At 37.0% G+C, this 26,682-nt stretch overlaps 2 protein-coding genes across 2 annotated transcripts; one reads left to right on the forward strand and one right to left on the reverse strand.

Annotated features, from left to right (window-relative positions):
* Positions 1–51: 51 nt before the first annotated feature.
* LOC125667486 (ATP-binding cassette sub-family F member 2-like) lies at positions 52–18,645 on the forward strand. Its single transcript, XM_048901012.2, has 14 exons — positions 52–179; positions 2,257–2,417; positions 2,797–3,006; positions 4,219–4,407; positions 5,172–5,439; positions 5,785–5,887; positions 8,209–8,304; positions 13,460–13,579; positions 14,209–14,298; positions 14,481–14,591; positions 14,920–14,982; positions 15,600–15,728; positions 16,440–16,643; positions 17,992–18,645. Exons 2-14 carry the CDS (start codon positions 2,270–2,272, stop codon positions 18,115–18,117), a joined length of 1,857 nt encoding a protein of 618 aa, XP_048756969.1. The 5' UTR covers positions 52–179; positions 2,257–2,269; the 3' UTR covers positions 18,118–18,645.
* A 2,758-nt stretch (positions 18,646–21,403) lies between these two features.
* On the reverse strand, positions 21,404–25,827 carry LOC125666409 (opsin Rh3-like). Its single transcript, XM_048899579.2, has one exon. The coding sequence runs from the start codon at positions 24,933–24,935 to the stop codon at positions 23,610–23,612; it is 1,326 nt and encodes a 441-aa protein (XP_048755536.2). The 5' UTR covers positions 24,936–25,827; the 3' UTR covers positions 21,404–23,609.
* Between the last annotated feature and the right edge of the window lie 855 nt (positions 25,828–26,682).

The following is a 26,682-nucleotide window of genomic DNA, read 5'->3' on the forward strand; positions in this document are numbered from 1 at the left end:
TAAGATTCTATATTATTTATATATTCTTTAAATAATTTTAACCAATGAAATGGTGAAGAAAGCGATTGTCGGTGACGTCATATCCACATGTGCGTTTCTCCCGCTTCCGTCACTTTGGACATTGTTGGAAGGAAATCTGTTGGTATAATATAAGAGAAAAGGTGATTGAAAGAAACAAGGTAAATTAGAAGTTATTGGTCATGTCGTTTTTTGACGTATTTTCGATTCAATGACTTCTGTTTCATTCATCGATCTTCTTGTACACATTCGATATTTGGTAACTATCGGGAATGTATGAATGTACATGTGCAACGAAGTTGATGAGACTTGTTAAGAATAGACTTATTAAATTATTGTTGTAATATAGCTCTTAGTATGTAAGCTTTTGTGTGTTTTCGAAAACTGTAAAAATAATAAATCAGGAATATCTTTATCTTTATGGATACGTCGGAGTTACCAATTCTGGCTTTTCTACGACGCGACTGTGATAGAGCTTGTGTCGTTCTTATTGACGCAGGCTGTCAATGGCGGTCTTGAATGCCTCGACAGTTTTTGCGCACACTATATGGTCTTCAAGCAGGTTCCATTTGATTATGGTGTCCACAATCAAATTTGTTTTGTGTTGGCTGTAGTTGTTTTTAAGCACTTGCTGTTGTTTTTAACTTGATTTGAAAGGATGTTGTGTTTACACAGCCTCCGAAAATTTTTAATTTAATTTGTTTTCTTGGTTTTGCTTTGTTTACAAAGTTTTGTGGTGGTATCCCCGGTACCAACCCCTCAACCACTTTATATAACATGACGAGTCGTGAGCTGCTTCTTCTGGTCTGGAGAGGTTGTAATTCCAGCTCCTTGGCCATTTTGTTTATGTATCCCTCTTCTCTAGGTCTGTAGTCAGATGGCTTTGTGTTGGACTCTTTCCAGTTTATCAATGTCTTGTTTCTGAGAAGGGTCCCAAATGATGGATCCGTATTCCAGAGTTGATCGAACTATGGAGATATATGAATGCTGTTTTTCTGCAGTTTTCTGTGCTATGTGCTAAGTTCTGTCTGAGGAAACCTAGCTTCGATTGAGCTTTTTTTATTATTTTAATTTATGTGGGTTGTCCACTTAAGATCGGATGATATTTATAGGCCTAAGTAGGGGTTGTCCTGAACTTGTTCTGGTTTCCAAGTGAGTAGAACTTGGTGGATTTTGGCCGGATAATAATATGTCTTATGGCGTCAGGTTTTTTTATGGTCTTGATTTCTGGGCCTGGGTCTTTCAAATTGGGAAAAATAGCGACATTTGCTTGAAATTGGGGAAAATGTTTCATACAAAGAAGTAGGGAGAAAACCAGTCCAGAGTGCACTTAGGTGTAATTGGACTCCTTCTGACGTTCAATTTGGTCAAAGCTTAATCATTCAACTAAGCAGAGGCCAAAAAATAAGGTTATTTAACAATTTTGAAGCAAAAATTGTAATCTGTGGGCCTGTGAAGAAGATTTATGAACAATTAGGTTACCCTGCTTGATTTGTTTTCATTGTTTGAAAATTTCAAAGCAAAAATTGGGGAAAATACCTGCTTTTTAGCATTTGGAATGGGACCTTATTTCGGCCCCCTACAGATCCTAAACATATCCCTGGGCGTGACCGTGTTTGAGGGGAAGCAAAAAGTATTGGCATTAGTATCTAGATCCAAAGTTAGCGCCTAATGTGTGAGGACATCTCAATCAAAGTATTCTAACTGGACATTTTTTATCCGCCTATTCATTTAAACTCTATGCAACTGATGTAAATAGTGCATTTTGACGTCATATTCATTATCGGTGTTTAGCCAATTCACAAAGGTACAATTGCGTAATCGAGGAGTGATTATATATGACTTGAAATTTATCAAATTCTGATTTGATTCCATACTAATTATCAAAGAACAGTAAAGTGAAACAACAAGAAATATAACTGTGTAGAAACGTAAGCTGTCATGTCAGAGAGTTAATTATATTAGATTTGATTAAATTAGGTTTTAACTTAATCATTAAGGTAGAAATGCTACCGAAGGTTTCCAAATTACAAATGTGTGACAAAATCGTGGAATAAAGAATAAGATTTGAAATTGTTTGTAAAATATGTATATATCAGGGGTGTGAGGTTTTCTCTGATTTCTTGCTTTGCATCGATCAGTATTGTCGTGCCCATGTAACACCAGCTTCAGAAGTACTATTACAGTAAATATGTTGTACTTTTGATTGATAAAAATCCGAAATTATTTTGCTTGCAGAGCTGCTGTTAAGATGCCATCTGATGCAAAGAAAAAACGTGAGCAAAAGAAGAAAGAAGCTGCCAAGAATAAAGGAAAGAAAAGGCCAGAAGATGCCCAGCAGAACGGACAAAACGGTGACACAGAAAATGGTGTCAGCAACGGCGTTGACATAAAAAAAGGTTTGACATAGATACATATTAAAACAGTGTCAAGTAAAAATGATGTGATGTTGTACAAGTTGTTATTTTTCTAGTCATAAGTTATGAGTCATTTGATTATTATTTGATCTGATATCTTTTTTGTTATTTGTTTTATTACAGTTACATATACAAAATAAAAGTTTAAAATGAATTGGCCATTTTTGCACATAAACACCAAAGCAGTAATGAAAATGACAACGAATTTGTGAAAAAATTTCATGACATTACGATACTAAATTTTTGGTGATACCCATCCCTACATGTAGGTGTAATGTATATAAAAGGATATGAAAAAAAGAACGATGTTGACTACACATACTGTACCCAGGGCAAGTAAAATCTTTTTACCTTTTTGCAGAGCTCAATGATATGGCCAAAGAACTAGAGGACATAGATATCAAGGCTCAGTATCGCTCTGTAACGGGAGTACTCCAGTCACATCCAGACAGCAGGGATGTTCATCTTGGCAATGTCACCTTGACCTTCCATGGAGCCGAACTTCTCACTGACACCAAAATTGAGCTAAACGTTGGACGCAGATACGGGCTCATTGGTTTCAATGGCTGTGGTAAGTGGACATTGGTACACACTCACAAGTTTGTTTCTTCTCTTGAGAGACATTTAACTTTAATGTGTTTACAATATGTAGCCAAATGGCTGTAGTAGTGGTATATGTATAATCATGATTGCTAGCCACGCTTACTGAGTCTGGGAGTACTTAACCTAAACTGGTTCCCCGCTGATTGGTGCTACACACAAACAACCGGTAAGCGGTACTTTGGTTAGCTCAAATGAGCCGATTTCATTGGTCAGTTGATTTTTATGTCTCACTAGAGAGATTCTGAATGGTAGAGTCATTGTAGCCTAGTTATGACGTCAAAGTCTACTGTACTACGTAAAGAAGTTTCGCGCTGCATAGGCCTACTTCACTGTATTTGTAACGTAGTGTAGTCGACTGTGACGTCAAAGTTAGCGTGGTTGTTTTGAAAGGAAATCTCATTATACGCGTGAGATACCGATACAGCCCAAATCCTGGCTGTCAAAAATTGTACATGAGAGAAGTGAGGTTAACAGGGTACCAGTTTATACTTAATCTACCTAAAAACGAAGGCTGTGTGATCAGTAAAACCTGTAAATTCTAATATTTATGAAATGATGCAATCATTTATTGACCAATCTCAGTCATGATGACACATTTTGATATTTTAAGGGCTGCACACACAGGTAAAAGTGTAGTGTTTGTTTACGAACAGTAACCAAAAGGATCACTCTTTTAGAAGCAAGTCGAGTATATAACTGTATATAGCCTTAACAAAAGAGGCTATGCTTGCAAATTCTGTATCAATAAACTTATTTTGATTGGCTAATGTGTCGGTTTTTCCATATCAGCAGTCTTTGGATTATTCTGCTATGAGCCACAAGGTGATCCAGTGGGTTCTTTTCAATCCCCAAAAAAAACTTAATGGAGTTCCCTGATTGGTTGATATATGAACATGGATATGCATCAAGTCAAGGGTTTCCACAGCTAAGACATACTGTGAACAAGACAATATGCATGGATTGAGACGATGTTTGACGTCCTTTTCTCGTTGTCTTAGGAATTCATTCACTTACATTAAACCATTGATTACATTGAATTATGATATTAGACTAATTACATTTGTGTCTTGATTGTAAACATTAGACTGTTAATTTCATTAGACTGATTACATTAGACCGTGATATTAGACTGATTACATTAGACTGTGATATTAGACTGATTACATTAGACTGTTTGTAGGTAAATCCTCGCTGTTGTGTGCTCTGGAGTGTAGAGAACTTCCTATACCAAACCACATTGACATTTACCACCTGCGGCGAGAGATCGAACCCAGCGATAAGACAGCGTTACAATGTGTGATAGAAGTAGACAAGGAAAAGCTGATACTGGAGAGAGAGGCAGAAATTCTGGCCACCAAAGAGGATCACGGTAAGTCTTACATGCTAGAGCAATGGAGATCAAACAAACCCATGGGTTGTGTTGGGATAGAATGAATGGGTGGGTTGTGTTGGGATAGAATGAATGGGTGGGTTGTGTTGGGATAGAATGAATGGGTGGGTTGTGTTGGGATAGAATGAATGGGTGGGTTGTGTTGGGATAGAATGAATCAGTGGGTTGTGTTGGGATAGAATAAACTGGTGGGTTGTGTTGGGATAGAATAAATCGGTGGGTTGTGTTGGGATAAAATAAACTGGTGGGTTGTGTTGGGATAAAATAAACCAGTGGGTTGAGTTGGGATTGAATAAATCGGTGAGTTGAGTTGGGATTGAATAAATCGGTGGGTTGAGTTGGGATTGAATAAATTGGTGGGTTGAGTTGGGATTGAATAAATCGGTGGGTTAATAACAATAATAATAGCTTTTATTTATCCAGGATAACACAAATTAGCATACAACTAGTTTCCATTGTGGTCCTGCATTAAAACATACACAAACATAAAATTAACATCTAAAATTAGTATCTAAACATGAATACGATATAAAAGGAAAAGGGGAAAGGGGTTGAGTTGGGACCGGTGGGTTGAATTGGGATTGAATAAATGGGTGGGTTGAGTTGCGATTGAATAAACCGGTGGGTTGATAATTTAGCTCTTTGATAATCCATATTTACTTAGCACCTCTGTTATGTAATATGTAGAGTTCTTAAACTCTAGTGAATTTAACTCTTTTATAATCCGTATTTTATATCAACAGAATCTCAGGAGCGGCTGATGGATATATATGACCGTCTAGACGACATGGATGCTGACCAGGCCGAGGCCCGGGCGGGCTATCTTCTTCACGGTCTGGGTTTCACCAAGGAAATGCAGAACACAGCGGCCAAACACTTCTCCGGTGGATGGAGGATGAGGATATCGTTGGCCCGGGCACTGTACATCAAGCCCTCCCTCTTGTTGCTGGATGAGCCGACAAATCACCTTGATCTCGATGCCTGTGTCTGGCTGGAAGAAGAACTCAAAACGTAAGTAGTGAGAAGGGGATGGACAGGGAATAAAGATTCAGTGATAGTTCGACACGGAGAATCAGCGTAGATGAGGTTAGCATTCAGAAACCATACCTAAAGTTTTGTTTTGCCTCAAACTAGAATGATGCTTTGTCATTAAATAAAACTTGTTGTGTGGTTGCCAAATTTAGCAAATTTTAGACAGCAATTTGGCATCTGGAAGGTATTTCTTAATGTATTTCTTTCTTATACATATTTACATGTACAAGACATCTTGATCCTCAACAAAACACATAATGGGTTTGCTACTGACCACCATGCGAATGATGGGATTTAACTTTGTTTATATGAATTATTTTACAGATACAAAAGGATATTAATGATGATCTCTCATTCACAAGATTTCATGAATGGAGTGTGTACAAACATCATCCACATGATGAACAGAAAGTTGAAGTACTATGGTGTAAGTAATTTAATGAGCTTGTGTGTCATCGTAATCAGTAGAGTGAGTGACCATGTTAACGTATTACGACTAAAACACAATCAGGGTGGGACTATTTTGTGTCACAATAAGTTGTCAAGTTTTACACTTATTTTCTTAAGGGGATACGATTGTGACGTTTTTGAAGTCACTGCGCAACTCGAAGTAACATGCATAGGTCATGATTGTCGTGACATATATTGATTATGACTTTGACTAAAGTCATATTTTCAAAATACAAAAGCATAAATCATGACAGCTGGGGCCTTATTTTGATTGAATAATTTTGTATGAATGCCGTTATGACGTGTTTTTAGGAAATATGAGGTAACGACATAAGCGCGTGAATTTTGACGCCATGTTTACGTTGTTTACGTTGACAACAGACAGAGTTTGACAGATGTCACGGTATCGCATGTTATTATATATTTCTAGACCTGTGTATTCTTTTCAAAATAGAATCAAAATAGAAATGAAAGACGGAGTCGCAACACGTCAAACAGAATATCTGCACAATTTTAAAAGCACATATACCCAAATTGAACGACAGTAAACTTAGGGCTGAAAAAATTCTACAAAATTTTTATCATGCTAGAGTAATAATAAATATTTCGTATTATATTCCGAGATTTCGTAAATAATAAAAATAATTGAAAAATATATTTACCCTAGGACTAAACATTTTGTCGGCACAAAGGTACATGTGGTACCGCTCACGTATATACCTCTACCAGTGTCTACCGGTACACGTATATACTGTGTCTGCGTCTTGTGAATTATTTAATGCAATTCATTGGTTCATCTATGATACATGTAACCTCATTTACCATAATAAGTAGAGATATACAAAGCAGGCTACAAATTATTTAGCACTGATTTCTGCATATGCATGGCGGAATTTAATTACCGATGGATTTATTCATCAGAGAAAATGAAGTGTGCATGCATGCATTTTTTGCAAACATAATTGAAATGTACGTAAGTTTAATTGCTCATTTGAATCAAAATTATATTGTTACTGTCTTGTCCAAACGATGTCTGTTGACCCACTAAGCTCATTAATGATTGGGAAAATAATTGATTTTAAAAAAGCATGAAAAAGAGCACTGCTTCATTATTTTTATTTTAGCTTGTAGGTTTTCATTTTAGCCTGTGGATTTTTTACCCACAGGCTAAAATTAGCCTGTGGTAGAAAAAGTTCATTTCGACCCCTGGTATATGTACTTGAAATCAAAATCACTGTTCCCTGTATTAGCACTGATTAAAGCCTCTATAGCAAATGAAACTGAGATTGTCAGTGTGTATATCAAAATATTTATTTTTTAACAAAGTTATGAAACAAAACAAACTAAAAAGATTTAAATTGCTCAAATTTGCATAAAAATTCTTGCATATTGTACAGTACAACTGCTTTAGAAATTAACCAGGATAAAGACCTGAGAATATTGTAATAGTTTTGCCAAAAATTATATCATAAAATACATAGAGTTTGATGGAAAAGATTAATAATTGTTATTCAAATTTGAGCAATTGTAAGGGAAAAAAATATTCTGAAGGAATAGGATAGTTTTAGAACAGATGTGTTGAAAAAAACAAAAACTTTAAGTTTACCTGATACAGACGGGTAATTTTAAGCAACATAATATGTAATGAAATGTTACTATCCTATTCCTTCTTAAGATTAGCAAAGTTCTCAAATGCCACTGATAATACAAACAAAAATGGTTGCATTGGAATCACTGATTGTCAATTAAAATTATCCCAAAACACAAGCAATCAAAACAAAATACGGCGAGTTTTTCTGTTTGTATGCAAAAATGAAAACATTGCTGTAAATGAAGTAACCATAGAAATGCTTTGTATTAGTTGCTTTAAAAAAGTAATGTGTCAATTTCATGAATTGCATTTTTCTTTTGTTCGTTTTGTCGATTTTTTTAAGATTGAAAATCTTGAAAAATTGTTAAGTCGTACGAAAATTAGAACACCAGAAAATGATCTTCCTTGCCTTGAAGAGCATTTCAACCAATGAAAGAATTGAAAATTTTCACTTCATGCACTTTCTACCAATGAAAAAAGAGAGGAAGTGCAAAGTCCGAAGACTGTAAAACACTTCAACTCTGTATACCGTCTTCCAAGGAAGACAGTAATAAAAAAAAATACCGACGTCGGCGATTTTCGATATTGAAAATGACAATCGATTATTCACCTCATTTCAGTTATAGCGACCGACAATCGAAAGTCAGCGACAATCGGTACATCACTAAGAGTAATTCTGTTATTGTAGGGTAATTCTGTTATTGTAGGGTAATTATGACACATATATACAAACAAGGATGGAACTGGAAGAAAACCAAATGAAGAGGTACAAGTGGGAACAGGATCAAATCTCACATATGAAGGTGAGGCTATGCCGATTTATATATACATGTAGAATAGGATCAAATCTCACATATGAAGGTGAGGCTATGCCGATTTATATATACATGTAGAATAGGATCAAATCTCACATATGAAGGTGAGGCTATGCCGATTTATATATACATGTAGAATAGGATCAAATCTCACATATGAAGGTGAGGCTATGCCGATTTATATATACATGTAGAATAGGATCAAATCTCACATATGAAGGTGAGGCTATGCCGATTTATATATACATGTAGAATAGGATCAAATCTCACATATGAAGGTGAGGCTATGCCGATTTATATATACATGTAGAATAGGATCAAATCTCACATATGAAGGTGAGGCTATGCCGATTTATATATACATGTAGAATAGGATCAAATCGCACATATGAAGGTGAGGCTATGCCGATTTATATATACATGTAGAATAGGATCAAATCGCGCATGTGAAGGTGAGGCTATGCCGATTTATATATACATGTAGAATAGGATCAAATCGCGCATGTGAAGGTGAGGCTATGCCGATTTATATATACATGTAGAATAGGATCAAATCTCACATATGAAGGTGAGGCTATGCCGATTTATATATACATGTAGAATAGGATCAAATCTCACATATGAAGGTGAGGCTATGCCGATTTATATATACATGTAGAATAGGATCAAATCGCGCATGTGAAGGTGAGGCTATGCCGATTTATATATACATGTAGAATAGGATCAAATCGCGCATGTGAAGGTGAGGCTATGCCGATTTATATATACATGTAGAATAGGATCAAATCTCACATATGAAGGTGAGGCTATGCCGATTTATATATACATGTAGAATAGGATCAAATCGCGCATGTGAAGGTGAGGCTATGCCGATTTATATATACATGTAGAATAGGATCAAATCGCGCATGTGAAGGTGAGGCTATGCCGATTTATATATACATGTAGAATAGGATCAAATCTCACATATGAAGGTGAGGCTATGCCGATTTATATATACATGTAGAATAGGATCAAATCTCACATATGAAGGTGAGGCTATGCCGATTTATATATACATGTAGAATAGGATCAAATCGCGCATGTGAAGGTGAGGCTATGCCGATTTATATATACATGTAGAATAGGATCAAATCTCACATATGAAGGTGAGGCTATGCCGATTTATATATACATGTAGAATAGGATCAAATCTCACATATGAAGGTGAGGCTATGCCGATTTATATATACATGTAGAATAGGATCAAATCGCGCATGTGAAGGTGAGGCTATGCCGATTTATATATACATGTAGAATAGGATCAAATCGCGCATGTGAAGGTGAGGCTATGCCGATTTATATATACATGTAGAATAGGATCAAATCTCACATATGAAGGTGAGGCTATGCCGATTTATATATACATGTAGAATAGGATCAAATCGCGCATGTGAAGGTGAGGCTATGCCGATTTATATATACATGTAGAATAGGATCAAATCTCACATATGAAGGTGAGGCTATGCCGATTTATATATACATGTAGAATAGGATCAAATCGCGCATGTGAAGGTGAGGCTATGCCGATTTATATATACATGTAGAATAGGATCAAATCGCGCATGTGAAGGTGAGGCTATGCCGATTTATATATACATGTAGAATAGGATCAAATCGCGCATGTGAAGGTGAGGCTATGCCGATTTATATATACATGTAGAATAGGATCAAATCGCGCATGTGAAGGTGAGGCTATGCCGATTTATATATACATGTAGAATAGGATCAAATCTCACATATGAAGGTGAGGCTATGCCGATTTATATATACATGTAGAATAGGATCAAATCGCGCATGTGAAGGTGAGGCTATGCCGATTTATATATACATGTAGAATAGGATCAAATCGCGCATGTGAAGGTGAGGCTATGCCGATTTATATATACATGTAGAATAGGATCAAATCTCACATATGAAGGTGAGGCTATGCCGATTTATATATACATGTAGAATAGGATCAAATCTCACATATGAAGGTGAGGCTATGCCGATTTATATATACATGTAGAATAGGATCAAATCTCACATATGAAGGTGAGGCTATGCCGATTTATATATACATGTAGAATAGGATCAAATCTCACATATGAAGGTGAGGCTATGCCGATTTATATATACATGTAGAATAGGATCAAATCGCGCATGTGAAGGTGAGGCTATGCCGATTTATATATACATGTAGAATAGGATCAAATCGCGCATGTGAAGGTGAGGCTATGCCGATTTATATATACATGTAGAATAGGATCAAATCTCACATATGAAGGTGAGGCTATGCCGATTTATATATACATGTAGAATAGGATCAAATCTCACATATGAAGGTGAGGCTATGCCGATTTATATATACATGTAGAATAGGATCAAATCGCGCATGTGAAGGTGAGGCTATGCCGATTTATATATACATGTAGAACAGGATCAAATCTCACATATGAAGGTGAGGCTATGCCGATTTATATATACATGTAGAATAGGATCAAATCTCACATGTGAAGGTGAGGCTATGCCGATTTATATATACATGTAGAATAGGATCAAATCTCACATATGAAGGTGAGGCTATGCCGATTTATATATACATATAGAATAGGATCAAATCTCACATATGAAGGTGAGGCTATGCCGATTTATATATACATGTAGAATAGGATCAAATCTCACATATGAAGGTGAGGCTATGCCGATTTATATATACATGTAGAATAGGATCAAATCGCGCATGTGAAGGTGAGGATCTGATATTTCTGTAAACTCTGACATCGGACTCCAGCCTTTCAGAAATACACTGCATTGCTACTGTTCAGACATGATGAAATGAAAGGCCGAGTTTTAGTGTTAGAACTCTTCTCTGTGAGAATTGTAGTTCAGCACGATGTTCAAAATCACCTGAAGCGAACATATTATCTGACTGAATTAACAGGAGCAATTTTCTTTTCTTTCACATGGTAACCGTAAACAGTTGTGAATTCTGCAAAAAAAAATTATATGCATTGAGTTTATATTACTAGATTCCTTGTGAAAATTATATTTTACCAAGAGTTATATTTGATACTGTACATATTTGTGTTCCTTGCATCAACGCCTCGCAATTCATTGTGAGCAGGGATGTAGTAATGGAACTGTTTGTGTGTAGGTGAGTGTGAGAGTGTGTGTATCACTGAGTTTGTGTGTAGGTGAGTGTGTAACACTGAGTTTGTGTGTAGGTGAGTGTGAGAGTGTGTGTAGGTGAGAGTGTGTAACACTGAGTTTGTGTGTAGGTGAGTGTGTAACACTGAGTTTGTGTGTAGGTGAGTGTGAGAGTGTGTGTAACACTGAGTTTGTGTGTAGGTGAGTGTGAGAGTGTGTGTAACACTGAGTTTGTGTGTAGGTGAGTGTGTAACACTGAGTTTGTGTGTAGGTGAGTGTGAGAGTGTGTGTAACACTTAGTTTGTGTGTAGGTGAGTGTGAGAGTGTGTGTAACACTGAGTTTGTGTGTAGGTGAGTGTGAGAGTGTGTGTAACACTGAGTTTGTGTGTAGGTGAGTTTGTAACACTGAGTTTGTGTGTAGGTGGGTGTATCACTGAGTTTGTGTGTAGGTGAGAGTGTGTAACACTGAGTTTGTGTGTAGGTGAGAGTGTGTAACAATGAGTTTGTGTGTAGGTGAGTGTGAGAGTGTGTGTAACACTGAGTTTGTGTGTAGGTGAGTGTGAGAGTGTGTGTAACACTGAGTTTGTGTGTAGGTGAGTGTGAGAGTGTGTGTAACACTGAGTTTGTGTGTAGGTGAGTTTGTAACACTGAGTTTGTGTGTAGGTGGGTGTATCACTGAGTTTGTGTGTAGGTGAGAGTGTGTAACAATGAGTTTGTGTGTAGGTGAGTGTGAGAGTGTGTAACACTGAGTTTGTGTGTAGGTGAGTGTGAGAGTGTGTGTAACACTGAGTTTGTGTGTAGGTGAGTGTGAGAGTGTGTAACACTGAGTTTGTGTGTAGGTGAGAGTGTGTAACAATGAGTTTGTGTGTAGGTGAGTGTGAGAGTGTGTGTAACACTGAGTTTGTGTGTAGGTGAGTTTGTAACACTGAGTTTGTGTGTAGGTGAGTGTGAGAGTGTGTAACACTGAGTTTGTGTGTAGGTGAGTGTGTAACACTGAGTTTGTGTGTAGGTGAGTGTGAGAGTGTGTGTAACACTGAGTTTGTGTGTAGGTGAGTTTGTAACACTGAGTTTGTGTGTAGGTGAGTGTGAGAGTGTGTGTAACACTGAGTTTGTGTGTAGGTGAGTGTGTAACACTGAGTTTGTGTGTAGGTGAGAGTGTGTGTAACACTGAGTTTGTGTGTAGGTGAGTGTATCACTGAGTTTGTGTGTAGGTGAGTGTGAGAGTGTGTGTAACACTGAGTTTGTGTGTAGGTGAGTGTGAGAGTGTGTGTAACACTGAGTTTGTGTGTAGGTGAGTGTGTAACACTGAGTTTGTGTGTAGGTGAGTGTGAGAGTGTGTATCACTGAGTTTGTGTGTAGGTGAGAGTGTGTAACACTGAGTTTGTGTGTAGGTGAGTGTGTGAGTGTGTAACAATGAGTTTGTGTGTAGGTGAGTGTGAGAGTGTGTAACACTGAGTTTGTGTGTAGGTGAGTGTGAGAGTGTGTGTAACACTGAGTTTGTGTGTAGGTGAGTGTGTAACAATGAGTTTGTGTGTAGGTGAGTGTGAGAGTGTGTGTAACACTGAGTTTGTGTGTAGGTGAGTGTGAGAGTGTGTGTAACACTGAGTTTGTGTGTAGGTGGGTGTATCACTGAGTTTGTGTGTAGGTGAGTGTGAGAGTGTGTAACACTGAGTTTGTGTGTAGGTGAGTGTGAGAGTGTGTAACACTGAGTTTGTGGACATTCTACAGGCCTCATTTATTTGCTCGACTGATTTGATACTTCACTGGTAGCTTTGTTATCAATAAAGGAAGAATTTTGATTTTGGAGTGTAAAGGTCATAGTTCAAGGTCACCATGGAACTTCACAGAAAAAGCTTGTAGACACACATGGTGAGGGGTTACACCCCCACCGTGTGGAGCTTTTGTTGTGTATAAAAAATAAAGTATGGTTTCATTTTACATGAAAGTTTCATTTTCCGTGCATGTTTTATAGAATTACATCGCTCGTTTTGGACATGGTAGTGCAAAGTTGGCTCGACAGGCTCAGAGTAAGGAAAAGACATTGAAGAAAATGGTGGACGGCGGCCTCACCGAGAGAGTTGGCAGTGATAAGGTATTCATCTACAGATCAAAACATGTAGAACAAAGCCACTTATGTAGATGGAATATTAACTTATTTAACTTACATTACGACTATACCCAGAGGCTTTATCATTACAACTATCATTCTTCAGTCTTCAAAAAAAAAAGTGGGGTTTGGTTTTAGGCCACAATAGGGGACTAAAGTTTTACATGGGGGTGTATAGGTAAAGTGTTTTCAAGAACAATAGGGTCATGATTAATTGTGTGAATGTGCAAGCAGCCTAAGTTCGTACAGATTCGAGTTTGTTCAAAATATGGCCCTCCAGAGGTAGGGTTGGCTGAAATTGGGGATCAAATGTTATTGGGAAATATTTTTTAAATCTTCTCAAGTCCAGCAGGGCCAAGATTAGGAAATTTTTGACCAAAATAATTTAGGAGTAGCAGGGCCACATGAAATCATATCCATGTGTAAATGTTCTGATTTCAGGTTATTTTTAATGGACTGTGGGGTGAGGCTGGGGCTAAAATTTGAGATAAGACTTTGCATAATTGACTCTGAACAGATGCTCTTGATTTGAATGTAGTCCTGTACAGCTATTAAGTTTTGTGAGGTTTCCTGTGTTTATTATACACTATATATGTCTTCTGATATTTTTGCAGACATTAACCTTTTACTTCCCGGATTGTGGCAAGTTACCTCCCCCTGTCATTATGGTACAACATGTCAGTTTCCAGTATGATGAGTCTAAGGTATGTTTGTAACCAGAATTATCGATTGTGGGAAGAAAAAAAGAAATCTGCAAATTCTTTAAATCTTGTTTGTAAAGTAATTAGTCTTTGAAAATTTCAGGATCACTAATAATAGAAATGTGGGTACACTGTCTCTATGTTTTAGGGGTGAATATTTCTATAAAAATGTCTATTTTCCTCAGCCCTTGATCTACAAGAATCTGGATTTTGGTATGGATTTAGATACTAGAGTGGCGTTAGTGGGTCCCAATGGAGCTGGCAAATCAACGCTGCTCAAGTTAATCGCCGGCGAGGTAAGCACAAGGCTGGGCACAGGAAGCACCTGGTTGTCCTGTTGAATGTTGTGAAATGTCGTATTTTGCTGGTCACGACAAGACTTGTAATTGTGCAAAATAAAGTACTCTGTGATACATTTCTAATGTGATGGAAGTTCACTTCTCGTAGATTTCATGCGGAATGTTTCTACCAAATTCCAATAGCCTTTTATTTTTGTTAAACAGAAACTGACGTAAACTAAATGACACCTTTGAAAATACAAGGTTTGAATGAAAAGATTTAACCATTTATTCCTATGTGAAAACAAACATGTTGAAATTATATAATGGTGTGCTGTTATTTTAGTTGATTCCATCAGATGGACTAATTAGGAGGCATTCCCATTTGAAGATTGGAAGATACCATCAGGTAGGACACACCCACATGTCTGTTAGGACACACCCACATGTCTGTTAGGGCACTCCCACATATCTGTTAGGACACTCCCACATATCTGGGTTCATTTAGAACTTTATATAGTTACTCAAGGACATTATTATAGCTTGTGTTCGGGTCATTTAGAACTAAATGTAGCCTCTTACACTCTGGGGGAATATTTAAGTTTGGGTGGGTCTTTTAGAACTAGTCTCTTACTCTGGGCTGGGGGGGGGGGGGGGGGGTTAAAGCTTGTGTCATTTAGAACTAGTCTCTTACATTATGGGGGAATATTTAATTTTGTGTTTGTCAATTCTCTTATACTCCATGGGGAATATTAATGCATGTGTTTGTCATTTAGATCAAGTCTCTTGCATTCTTGGGGGGGGGGGGGGGGGGGATTATACATGTAGCCCGTGTCTTTGTCGTGGTATCAGGGGTGGGAGATTATTATACATGTAGCCTGTGCTGTTGTCATGGCATCAGGGGGGGGGGGGTATTATACATGTAGTCGTTGTCATGATATCTGGAGGGGATATTATACATGTAGCCTGTGCCGTTGTCATGGTATCTGTTTTGAGAGTTTTTTAAACGGGATCATCTTTTTGTAGCATTTACAAGAACATTTGGACATGGACATGACTGCGCTAGAATGGATGATGAAGAGTTTTCCTGATATCAAGGAGAGAGAAGAGATGAGAAAGATTATAGGACGATACGGTCTCACAGGACAACAACAGGTAACAACAACAACAGGTGTCTGTAACATCAATAATGTAGTCACACTAAAAACAACAACAACAGGTGTCTGTAACATCAATAATGTAGTCACACTAAAAACAACAACAGGTGTCTGTAACATCAATAAAGTACTCACACTAAAAACAACAGGTGTCTGTAACATCAATAATGTAGTCACACTAAAAACAACAACAGGTGTCTGTAACAACAATAATGTAGTCACACTAAAAACAACAACAACAGGTGTCTGTAACATCAATAATGTAGTCACACTAAAAACAACAACAGGTGTCTGTAACATCAATAATGTAGTCACACTAAAAACAACAACAGGTGTCTGTAACATCAATAATGTAGTCACACTAAAAACAACAACAGGTGTCTGTAACATCAATAATGTAGTCACACTAAAAACAACAACAGGTGTCTGTAACATCAATAATGTAGTCACATTTAAAAAATTATCGTCATGGTTTTTGAAAGGGCATAGACATGATTTGGAGGGAAAATTACACACGATATTTGATTAATGATATAGTAGTTCATGTATTTGATTGTGAATGATTTCAATTTGTCAGAAATCATATCCCTTAAAGTCAGAATATGGTTGATAACTTGTTATGGAATCCATAGATTTCAATTATTTTCAGGGAATACCCATCAGTTTTACTGATTTCCTTCTTTAAAAGATGACCTGTGTATGTTTGTAGATAGTTCCAATGAAGAACTTGTCAGATGGACAGAGATGCCGTGTAATTTTTGCTTGGTTGGCGTGGCAGAATCCCCACATGTTACTGCTGGACGAACCCACCAATCATCTGGATTTAGAAACCATCGACTCCCTCGCTGATGCTATCAATGCCTTCGATGGAGGATTGGTGCTTGTCAGTCACGACTTCAGGCTTATATCACAGGTAAGGGGGGATGTATTGGAATTTGTTGTTACGATCTCGTGATAAACTTGCATATTAATCATTTCCCATCAGTTACTAAAATAGGTCGATACTTGTACTTAAAATTTGTACTTTGAATTAAGGCAAAAGAGTTTTTGTCAGCAGGGGTTGTATGCAGGGGATATCACGGTCGTCCACTCCGACTCGTCCCTCCCCCGTCAGAAAAAGACCCACACACACTAATAACCCCCTCAACAAGGATCTGTGCTAAAACCAGCAGAATTAGAACCCCATTTGAAATGAATTCTCCAAATGTCATGGGTTTTTCTAACATTTACCATTTAAGCGGAATGATTTTTAAGAAAAAAAATTTTGATTTAATTTTATTATGCCTCCCTTCAAAGAAGAGGGGCATATATATATTGGTTTTCACCTGTCAGTCGGTTGGTCGGTTAACCACGTGTTGTCCGCTCAGTATCTTAAGAACCTTTCACTTTATCGTAATGATATTTCATATAAGGGTTGGTTATGAGTAGAAGAGGACCCCTATTGTTTTTCAGGTCAAGGGTAAATCTACTCTGGACATATTAAGACACTGTCCGCTCAATATCTTGAGAACCCTAAGCTTGACGGACATCAAACTTGGTACACTAGTACATCCCAAAGAGTAGATGACCCCTATTGATTTTAAAGTCACTTGGTCAAAGGTCAAGGGTGGACATAGGAATGTACTGATCATTCAGTGTCTAGAGAACCCTTTGCTTGACAGACATCAAACTTTGCATCTTCAGGAGATGACCCCTATTGATTTTTAGGTTACATGGTCAAAGGTCAATGGTTAAACTGGACATAGTAATATATCGTCTCCTATATTTTAAGAATTATTTGCTTGATTGACACCCAAACCTGGTACACTGGTACAGCATAAGGAGTAGATGACCCTTATTGATTTTTAGGTCACTTGGTCTATCCACTTCTGACATTGGAAGATATTGTCTGCTCAATATTTTGAATTAGTGATACTACTATCAATCAAATTATGCATGTGTATATTCCTTTTCAATTTTGCACCATTGGGGGCATATATGTTTTACAAACATCTCTTGTTCTATATGTATTTTATTACTGTATCATAAAACTTGTGTATGTCCAGCTTAATAATTATTGCTTGTAAATTATGTTAAAGACTTGTACATACTTGTACATACTTGTACATTGCAAATACCAGTATTTCTTACACAGAAATAACATGTCAGAATTTGTCATTGTACATAGTGAATACCAGTATCTCTTACACAGAAATTACATATCAGAATTTGCCAGATTTCCTGAATTTTGTCTCATGCTACTCCTTGGTGTTTGTTTCCAGGTTGTGGATGAGATTTGGATCTGTGAGAAGCAGACGGTGACTAAATGGGAAGGTGACATTTTTGAATACAAGGAAACACTGGCCAAGAAAGTTCGCAAACAGATAGCCAAACTCAGGGACGGTTGACAACGTGCTTTGTTAGGGTCATTGTTTTTAAATTATTGCATACCGTTTTATTTTTTTGATTTTTTTTTTTTTTTTTTTGATCAAAATTACCTTTTAAAATTGATTCATGTCTTTCAAAGCTGTGCTGAACGTGCAAAACAGGGATATGGAAGTTCAGGTGTATATTCATTTAGAATAATGTGTGACACCAAATAAGATGAAAGACGTTGTATGTGCAGGAGAGAGTGGCATGATGGTGTAGTTTTTTCATGCCTTTTATATTCTGTACTTGAGTGTGGATCACAGCCACGGGTGCGAGCTTTTCCAGTTTTACTTAGCTTTCTTATTTACCAACCAATTAGGAGAAGCTTTGATCAAAAGCAGGCTCCGTACACACCGGTACCTGATACCGAATTGTTCTTTTGAGTATTTATTTTAATGAGGTGATGTAAGTAATCTTTGGAAATTTGTTTGTTAAATATTATGGCAACAACTTTAAAGATCCAGTAATGCAAAAAAAAAATTGAAATAAAAATTGGAAACTTGTAATGTTTTGTGGTAATTTTAGGTCGTCTGAGTTGCTGAAGTGACCCGTTGCTATCCGTGCTCGTCTGTCCTTGTTAAGTTTGTAACAGTTTTGACTTTTCAGAAACTGCATATCCAAGTTTCACCATTGCTGTAGAATATCTTTTCGGGTAGGGGAACAGAGATTGTGAATTTTACGGTACCTGTCTTTTTGGTTGACCTGAAACCTCCAGAAGTAATGCAATCTTTAAGATGTTCCCTACTTCTGAGCATGTGACATTAAGTGTACTGAGCATGGAAGCCAAAATTGTGAAATTCACAATGCCTGGATCATTTGTATAGGCTCTTAAGGTGTGGCTACATTGGTAATACACACTCCTGACCATCTAAGAAAATAATCTAGCAGGATATTTATATTGAAGCGGTCTGCCAAAACTGAGGCAGTAAAACCTCGAGTTCAGAGAATCCAACACAAGAACTGGATGCGCAGTGATTATAAGCTATCGACCGAAATTGTGGAGGAGCTCGTTAATGTGATGCTCTATACTGACGGGCTGTGGACTTGTCTTAAAAGTTGTAGTTTTCCAAACATCGTAAGCCCGTGGACTACTGCACGGATGACCCCTTTGCAAGCAAGGGGTACTGAGGACCTACGCACGGAAGATCTAGACATATTTATTTATCGCATGGCTGCCGTGGCAAATGTAAACTAGTTTTTATTAATTTGAATCCTATTTCAGGAATCAATGTTGAATCGGCGGCTTTTCCATTAAAATGGACCAGGAATCAAGCACTGGTTGTAGTCTTGGACTGACCATCTTGAACACCGGTTTATAAAAATTGTAGTTACAATATATGTACATAGCATGAGGCAGACTTTTGTGGTTTAGTCCCACAAAACAACGAAACCCCCACTTCCAGGATTATTATTATATTTATGCTTGAAAACGTATTTAAATCGACTTCACAATATTATAACATCCCATGGAAGTATTGGACTACATGTGGAGGATTAGAAAGGCTGGGCTTAAATTTCTTGCATATGGCATTTTATATTTTTATAATGATATATCCAAATTCTGTTTGAGCTATAGTTTATTTTAAAGATAATACATTAATAGTTGTGACTGTCACTAGTATATAAAACATTTCTTTAAAAACATTTTTAAAAATTTCAGTAATTTGCTGCATATATTGGAACACTTATAAGAGGCGACTAAATGGGCGGTCCTTCAGATGAGACCATAAAAATGGAGGTCATGTGCCACAGCAGGTGTTGACACAATAAAGAACCCTTCCTGATTAAAGGCCGTAAGCGCCGAGTATAGGCCTAAATTTTGCAGCCCTTTCAGGCACTCGCTCTATATGAGTGAAAAATTCTCGAGAGGGACGCAATCTGATTAAAATAGCAACATAACAATAACGGAGCGGATCAAAGATCTTATTTTAATCAGATTGGAGAGGGGCGTTAAACAAAATATATAATCAAACACATTTCCTTGTATAAAAACATCTCATTCGAAAAACGGTTTCACCTTCGAAAGAGTGATACAAGCTTTCAATTATTTTATTTTTTTGGCGATTTTTTTTTTACTGAATGATAAAAAGGTGTTTGTAAATAAGAGATTTCGCTATGATAGATGCATGATATGAATATCTAATGAAACATGCCCAAAAGACTCCGATAAACGTTCTAATATTTTTTTTTATTCCGGAGAGCTTGTATCGCTCTTTTGATGGCGAAATCATGCTTCATACATGTACAATGTGCTTACGCGAGGCATTAAATACAATTTTAGTGTAATGTGCCACCTTGATGAATATTTCCTTATAAAATGAGATTTTTAGGAAACGCAAGAATGAAACATTTCTTTTTTTTTTTATCTTGTAAGTGAACATAATCCATGTCTTTATTCGATCCTCTAATGTGAGAATGACTCATAATGGGGAACCCATCAAGTTGACGCATTTTGCAGCGACAAATTATGCTTTAAATATTTTGTTGGATTAAATCAGTAACTCGTTTTGATATGTGAAAAACACAACTTTTTAATTAAAACAACATTAAATAGAATAATGCTTGGTCATCCCTCAATGGTGTTGCACAATGCCATTATGAATAAATATCTAATTAAAGGAACATCTATAACCTATGGGGATCCGGGTTAGAATAGGTCCTCATTATCCTTTGCTTGTCGTAAGAGGCGACTAAATGCGACAATCCTTTGGATGAGACCGCAAAAACCAAGGTCCCGTTTCACAGCATGTGTGGCACGATAAAGATCCATCCCTGCTCAAAGGCTGTGAGCGCCGAGCATAGGCCTAAATTTTGCAGCCCTTCACCGGCAATGGTGACGTCTCCATATACGAGTGAAAAATTCTCGAGTGGGACGTTAAACAATATACAGTCAATCAAAAACCAACAGTGGAATAATAGTATCAGTCAAAAGGAAAAAGTTACAAAGCAATATTCTAATTGTATATCTCAATAATCTCACGAATGTTCTCAAATGATTCCAGAAGATTTCTCATTGATCTAATAGAATGTCAGAAATGTCTCATTATATATATATCATCTCAATCAAAATCAAGTCTATTTCTCGACCATGTCGAATATGTTCTCAAATGATTCGAAAGCTATTCTAAGTCATCTGATATTTTCTCGCAAGTATGCCAAATAGCATCTGGTCTCTTGAAATTCAACGTTCTTAAAACATGTTAAAGTTTACATTTCTTTTTCTCAAACAATTCTCGGTAAAAAAAAAACAAAAAACAAAAAAACTAGGCCTATAGTTTTTTACTGTAATAACAATTATACATAAAATATTATTTTATAATTTCTGTATAATAGATGACACCAGGCGAGGATTGAAGGAGGATTTTCACATCCACTGTACATTATGAATTTTTTTTTTAATATATGTGATATTGATATTTTGTAACAATAATAAAATTTCTATATACAACCTAGAAACCGACTACTTGAGGAATCCTAGCCTCTAGCAGTGTAGCGACGAACTCTTGTGTGTGGAATGAAATACCTAAAGCTAAACCATTGAAAGCAAATTTACAAATTGACAATACTGCTAATTATACAAGTACTATAAAACATTATTTACTATAATAATAATTAATACATGTATATAATTTTGTAATTACTGTACTATAAATATGCCCAACCCAGGGGCCCCTTGTACCCTAGGTGGGAATTAAAAGGTGGTCTCTTCGGAGATCTTACCCCCGACTTGTCAACCTGTTACTTGATAATAAGGACTTGCAAAACTAAAACATTAAGCCTAGATACCTCTGAATGTTTTTCAAATGATTCCAAAACAATATTGTGGTCCTCATTAATTATATCCCCTGCAACAAAGTTTTTTTTTGGGGGGGGGGGGGGGTTATACTGGAATCGGTTGTCTGTCTGTAGACGCAATGGCTTCCGGGCTCTAAAGTGTTATCATTTCCACCTACAGTCACCACATCATACATATGGACTACTCATGGGACGAAGATGTTCCCTATCGATTTTGAGGTCAAAAGGTCAAAGATAAAGCGCACTGGACATCAAAGTAGCATTATGGTTTCCGGGCTCTAAAGTGGTATCATTTCCACCTACAGTCACCATATCATACATATGGACTACCCATGGGATGAAGATGTTCCCTATTACTTTGGGGTCCAAAGGTCAAGCGCACTCCTAGATAAGAGACTACCGAAGGTTTTTGGGCATGCCCTTTCTTTTCTACACTCAGGAAAGAAGTAATTTTTACATATTAACACCTTTTTAGAGATTGGGGTAAGCGGGGTGTATTCTTAGCGAGCATTGTTCACAGTACCTCTTGTTTTTATATAAACTCGTTTCCTCTCAATTTACCAGAACAAAGGGAAGATATCTAATTTCTTACTGGTCTTGTAAGTTGTGTCAAAATTGCAACGTTAGCTCTAAATTAAAAGTTTGGGTCTGGATACGATTGCGTACTAATGATACAAGTCAAATTTCTACACCAGAACACACTAATGCAACAAATCGATAGTTCTCATCACGGTCAATACAATGAATACATGTACAGTACAATGTTAATGCGACAAATCAACAGACATAGATATCAAATACATAGTTCTCATCACGGTCAATACAATGAATGTATGTACAGTACAATGTTAATGCGACAAATCAACAGACATAGATATCAAATACATAGTTCTCATCACGGTCAATACAATGAATGTATGTACAGTACAATGTTAATGCGACAAATCAACAGACATAGATATCAAATACATAGTTCTCATCACGGTCAATACAATGAATACATGTACAGTACAATGTTAATGCGACAAATCAACAGACATAGATATCAAATACATATTCATCTTAAGTACAGTCAACACATAATACTGTTATCTTTAGTACTCCATTCATACAAATCATAAGTAGGTGACTCAGGTCCGGTGAGTTCTCCCGCCTCCTTGTTTACTCCAAGCCACGCCTTCCAACCCACATGATGTTTCAAAACATGTCAAATACATTTACTTGCTATCTTAACACGAGAATATTTTTGAAATGATAAGTATTTTAAGAAACTATTTGGTACTGCGTCGGTATTGTGACAGAAACGCAAATGCAAGGGTGCAAAGAAGCCTCTGCATGCCTATTACAGAACTCCATTTGATTGAAATACTTCATATTAAACCGACAGGGATCGAGTAATCGCTGGCGAATCTCAATCACCAAAGCACCGCAAACAAGAGTACACGATTCCACGAAGTGAATTACATGTAAGGAATATTTACTCCCAGCTTGTATTTTTTATACGAGACATAAGCACATCACAGACCTTACAACAAGTTTTACAAGTATGAACAGTTGCAAAACGTTAGAAAATGATAACCTAACATGGCCTTACGTCGAGTCGGTGATTTTGAGAGAGAGAGAGCGCTCGCAGAGAGAGAGAGAGAGAGAGAGAGAGAGAGAACAATATCTGAATTCAAAATTGTCCTACGCTAAACGAACCGTCATATATTCTCAGCTCTTGTTTATGATTTGACTTGTACATGTTCCGATATTTCCGATCGCTAAAGAAGTAAACAAAGGGATTGATGACAGCGTTCATGGCTACGATGTCGGTGGCGTAAGTATAAAACGCATCTTCTCGGATAGACATCCTCCGGAAGCTGGGGTCCGTTCTCTTGAAGGCCATGAACATATACAAAGTAAGAAACAGGAAATAGCACACCATGATTGTCACAGTCACGATCAGAATTGTAATGGTGTATGTGATACTTCTCGACAGAGCCACCTTCTCACCTTCGTCGTCTTTTGCATCCTTGGTGTCACTTGATACATGTATCTTGCCGTTTCCTCCGGAAGTTGGCAGTTTTAGCGTCTCGTTTTCGGGTGTCTTGTCTATGACGCTTGCTTCATCTCTATCTTGAATTACATTTGGATCTTCGATCGAGGGTTGGGATACCACTATCCTAGTTTTGTGTTCCGTGTTTTGTGTCGTCCGTTTGGATTCGTCGTTCATTTCTTGTTGACATTTTCTTGATTTTACGTCATCAGTCTCTTTTTCAATAGTGACCATACTCATATCTGTCTGATCTACATTGCAGGTTGTGATTTCGGTACGGTCCGCTGTATTCGGTAATGTAAGGTTTGATTGATATAACACTCTAATAATCTTGAAGTTACAAAATCCTATAATAAAGCAGCTTGCGAATGTCCAAACAAGTAAACAGCCGATATATACATTCGGGAGAAATTCGACCACTTGCTTTTCTGCGAACCAACATCTTCTGATTTGAAAACCTTCAACTTGGAATTGTTGAAGACCAACGATGAAAGGAACCGGTAGACACAGAACCACTGACAGGAGAGAGCAAAGGAATAGGTAAATGAATATGCGAGTGATAGTTGTTTGTGAAGTGTTGGACTTGTAAAGACGTTGATGCCTGTAAATAGCTAAAACTGAAACAAAAAATGAAGATGCAAGACCGGCGGAAAACCCAAAGTAGTGAGTAATTTTGCAAGCAATCTCTGACTTGACGTCCATCACATAACGTAGTCTTTCGTATTCCTTAGAGACAAACAGCAACATGGTCATCAAATCGCAAACGGCCAAGATTAAGATAATGGCTTCTGATGGCGTTTTCTTTCTCTGTATTCGCCGGAAGAAATGAATGACTAGACTGTTGCCTAGGATACCGATGAAGTACAGGACGAGGACTAGCACGCTATACGGAAGTCTGGCAAGTCGCTCGCTGTAGGTCAAGTCCAAAAAACCCGGATCTGTGGTATCTCGGGAGGTATTCATACTGCGAACTGTAAAATATGGAAATTGGTTGAAAGGCACTGTTTTAACTCTTGTGTATGATTAAGCCAACAAATAAAAAAAAGTGATTGACCAATATACTGACAAAAGAGTACATACATGTAGCATGTACGTGTTCCTGCGGTCTGTACTGAATATAAACAATCAACAGCTACATGTATATATGGTGGTGGATCTAAAAGGGTGTTACAGGGGCTGTACCCCCATTGTTTGAACATCTTAAACAAAAATTGTAGATTTTTTGTTTTGGTGTTTTCAACCCCCTCCCCATTCAGGCGGAAAAGGTGCAAACTTAGATCTTTGAATTTTTTCTGAATCCGCCTCTGTGCGAGTTGCCTAATAAAGACAATATCACGTATGCTATGAAAGAAACGTTTACCACAGATGCTGTTCATCACTTTCAAGGATGAAGAAATAGGCTAGCAATTCATTTTAAAAAATATTCTAGAATTGGATTCGTTTGTTGGACGCGTTTGGATGGGATATTTGTATGCAGCAGCTATAAAACTTATACATCCTTATGATATATATAGAACAAGTTAGTATATGTCGTGTAAAACTTGTACATCCTTATGATATATATAGAACAAGTTAGTAGATGTCGTATAAAACTTACAGCCTTATGATATATATAGAACAAGTTAGTATATGTCGTATAAAACTTATACATCCTTATGATATATATAGAACAAGTTAGTATATGTCGTGTAAAACTTGTACATCCTTATGATATATATAGAACAAGTTAGTAGATGTCGTATTAAACTTGTACATCAAGTGGGTGTCGTGGTTCCTTGTTTTCGTGTCAAGGTTGTTCATGGTTACAATCCAGGGACCCGTTTATGAAAGAGGTGTAGATTTTGGCGTAAAAGTTTACCCCACTAACGCTAGTATGCCCAAAAAAGCAATCGCACATTTGCGGACCTTTCCGGCAAACAGTAAAACGAAAACGCTTTTCCCGAGTTTGTCGTAAAAACCCGAGAAGTTGCGATTGACACTGGAAGCATGCGCATTACATTATCATATTTCTGTTTACTACGATAACATGAGACAGATCAGTAATCTCTCGTTAAAAAATATAAACATTACAAAAATACATCTAGACCAGGGTTTGACAGGGCAGAGATTTAGGGCTATCTTGAGGCCCCTAATGAATCCAGGACAAGCCGAGGTGGAAATCTCATGTAAACTGGTGAATTTTCAGCATATTTAGTTTTCAGAATGGGAAACTTGCAAAAAATGTATTTAGATTTTTTAAAATCTTATGTTTTCATTTTAAATTCAGTCAAGTAAAGGGATTTGAAACGTAAGGAAAGTATATAGAAGTTTGAAGCCACCCCGGACTGAAAAATGTCGGGATATTTGGAGTCATTTTAAAAGACACATAAAATTCCCATTCTGTGTACTTGTTCTGTGCTTGTTCGTTCTGTTGATGGTTTACTGCTGGTTTTGAAAAATGTTTCGTTTAACATTTTTTTTCCAAACTGGATATTAGAACCAATCGACGGAACACATAAAAATAAGGAAGTTTGCGAATGATATCTGTAAATAGTATAATTTTTATTTTTATATTTTATCAATTGAAGGTATCACACTTACATGTATTTCATTTACATTTCCACGGATATATATTTTTTGGTGATATCTTTTGTAATAGCATCTTTTGATTTCTGCGTCAATTAAAGGCCAAGTTCTTGATTTCTATTTGGAATATGACGTCACCAAGTTA

Source organism: Ostrea edulis, chromosome 10 (assembly GCF_947568905.1).
Source record: "Ostrea edulis chromosome 10, xbOstEdul1.1, whole genome shotgun sequence".
In the NCBI taxonomy this organism is placed as follows: Eukaryota; Metazoa; Mollusca; class Bivalvia; order Ostreida; family Ostreidae; genus Ostrea; species Ostrea edulis.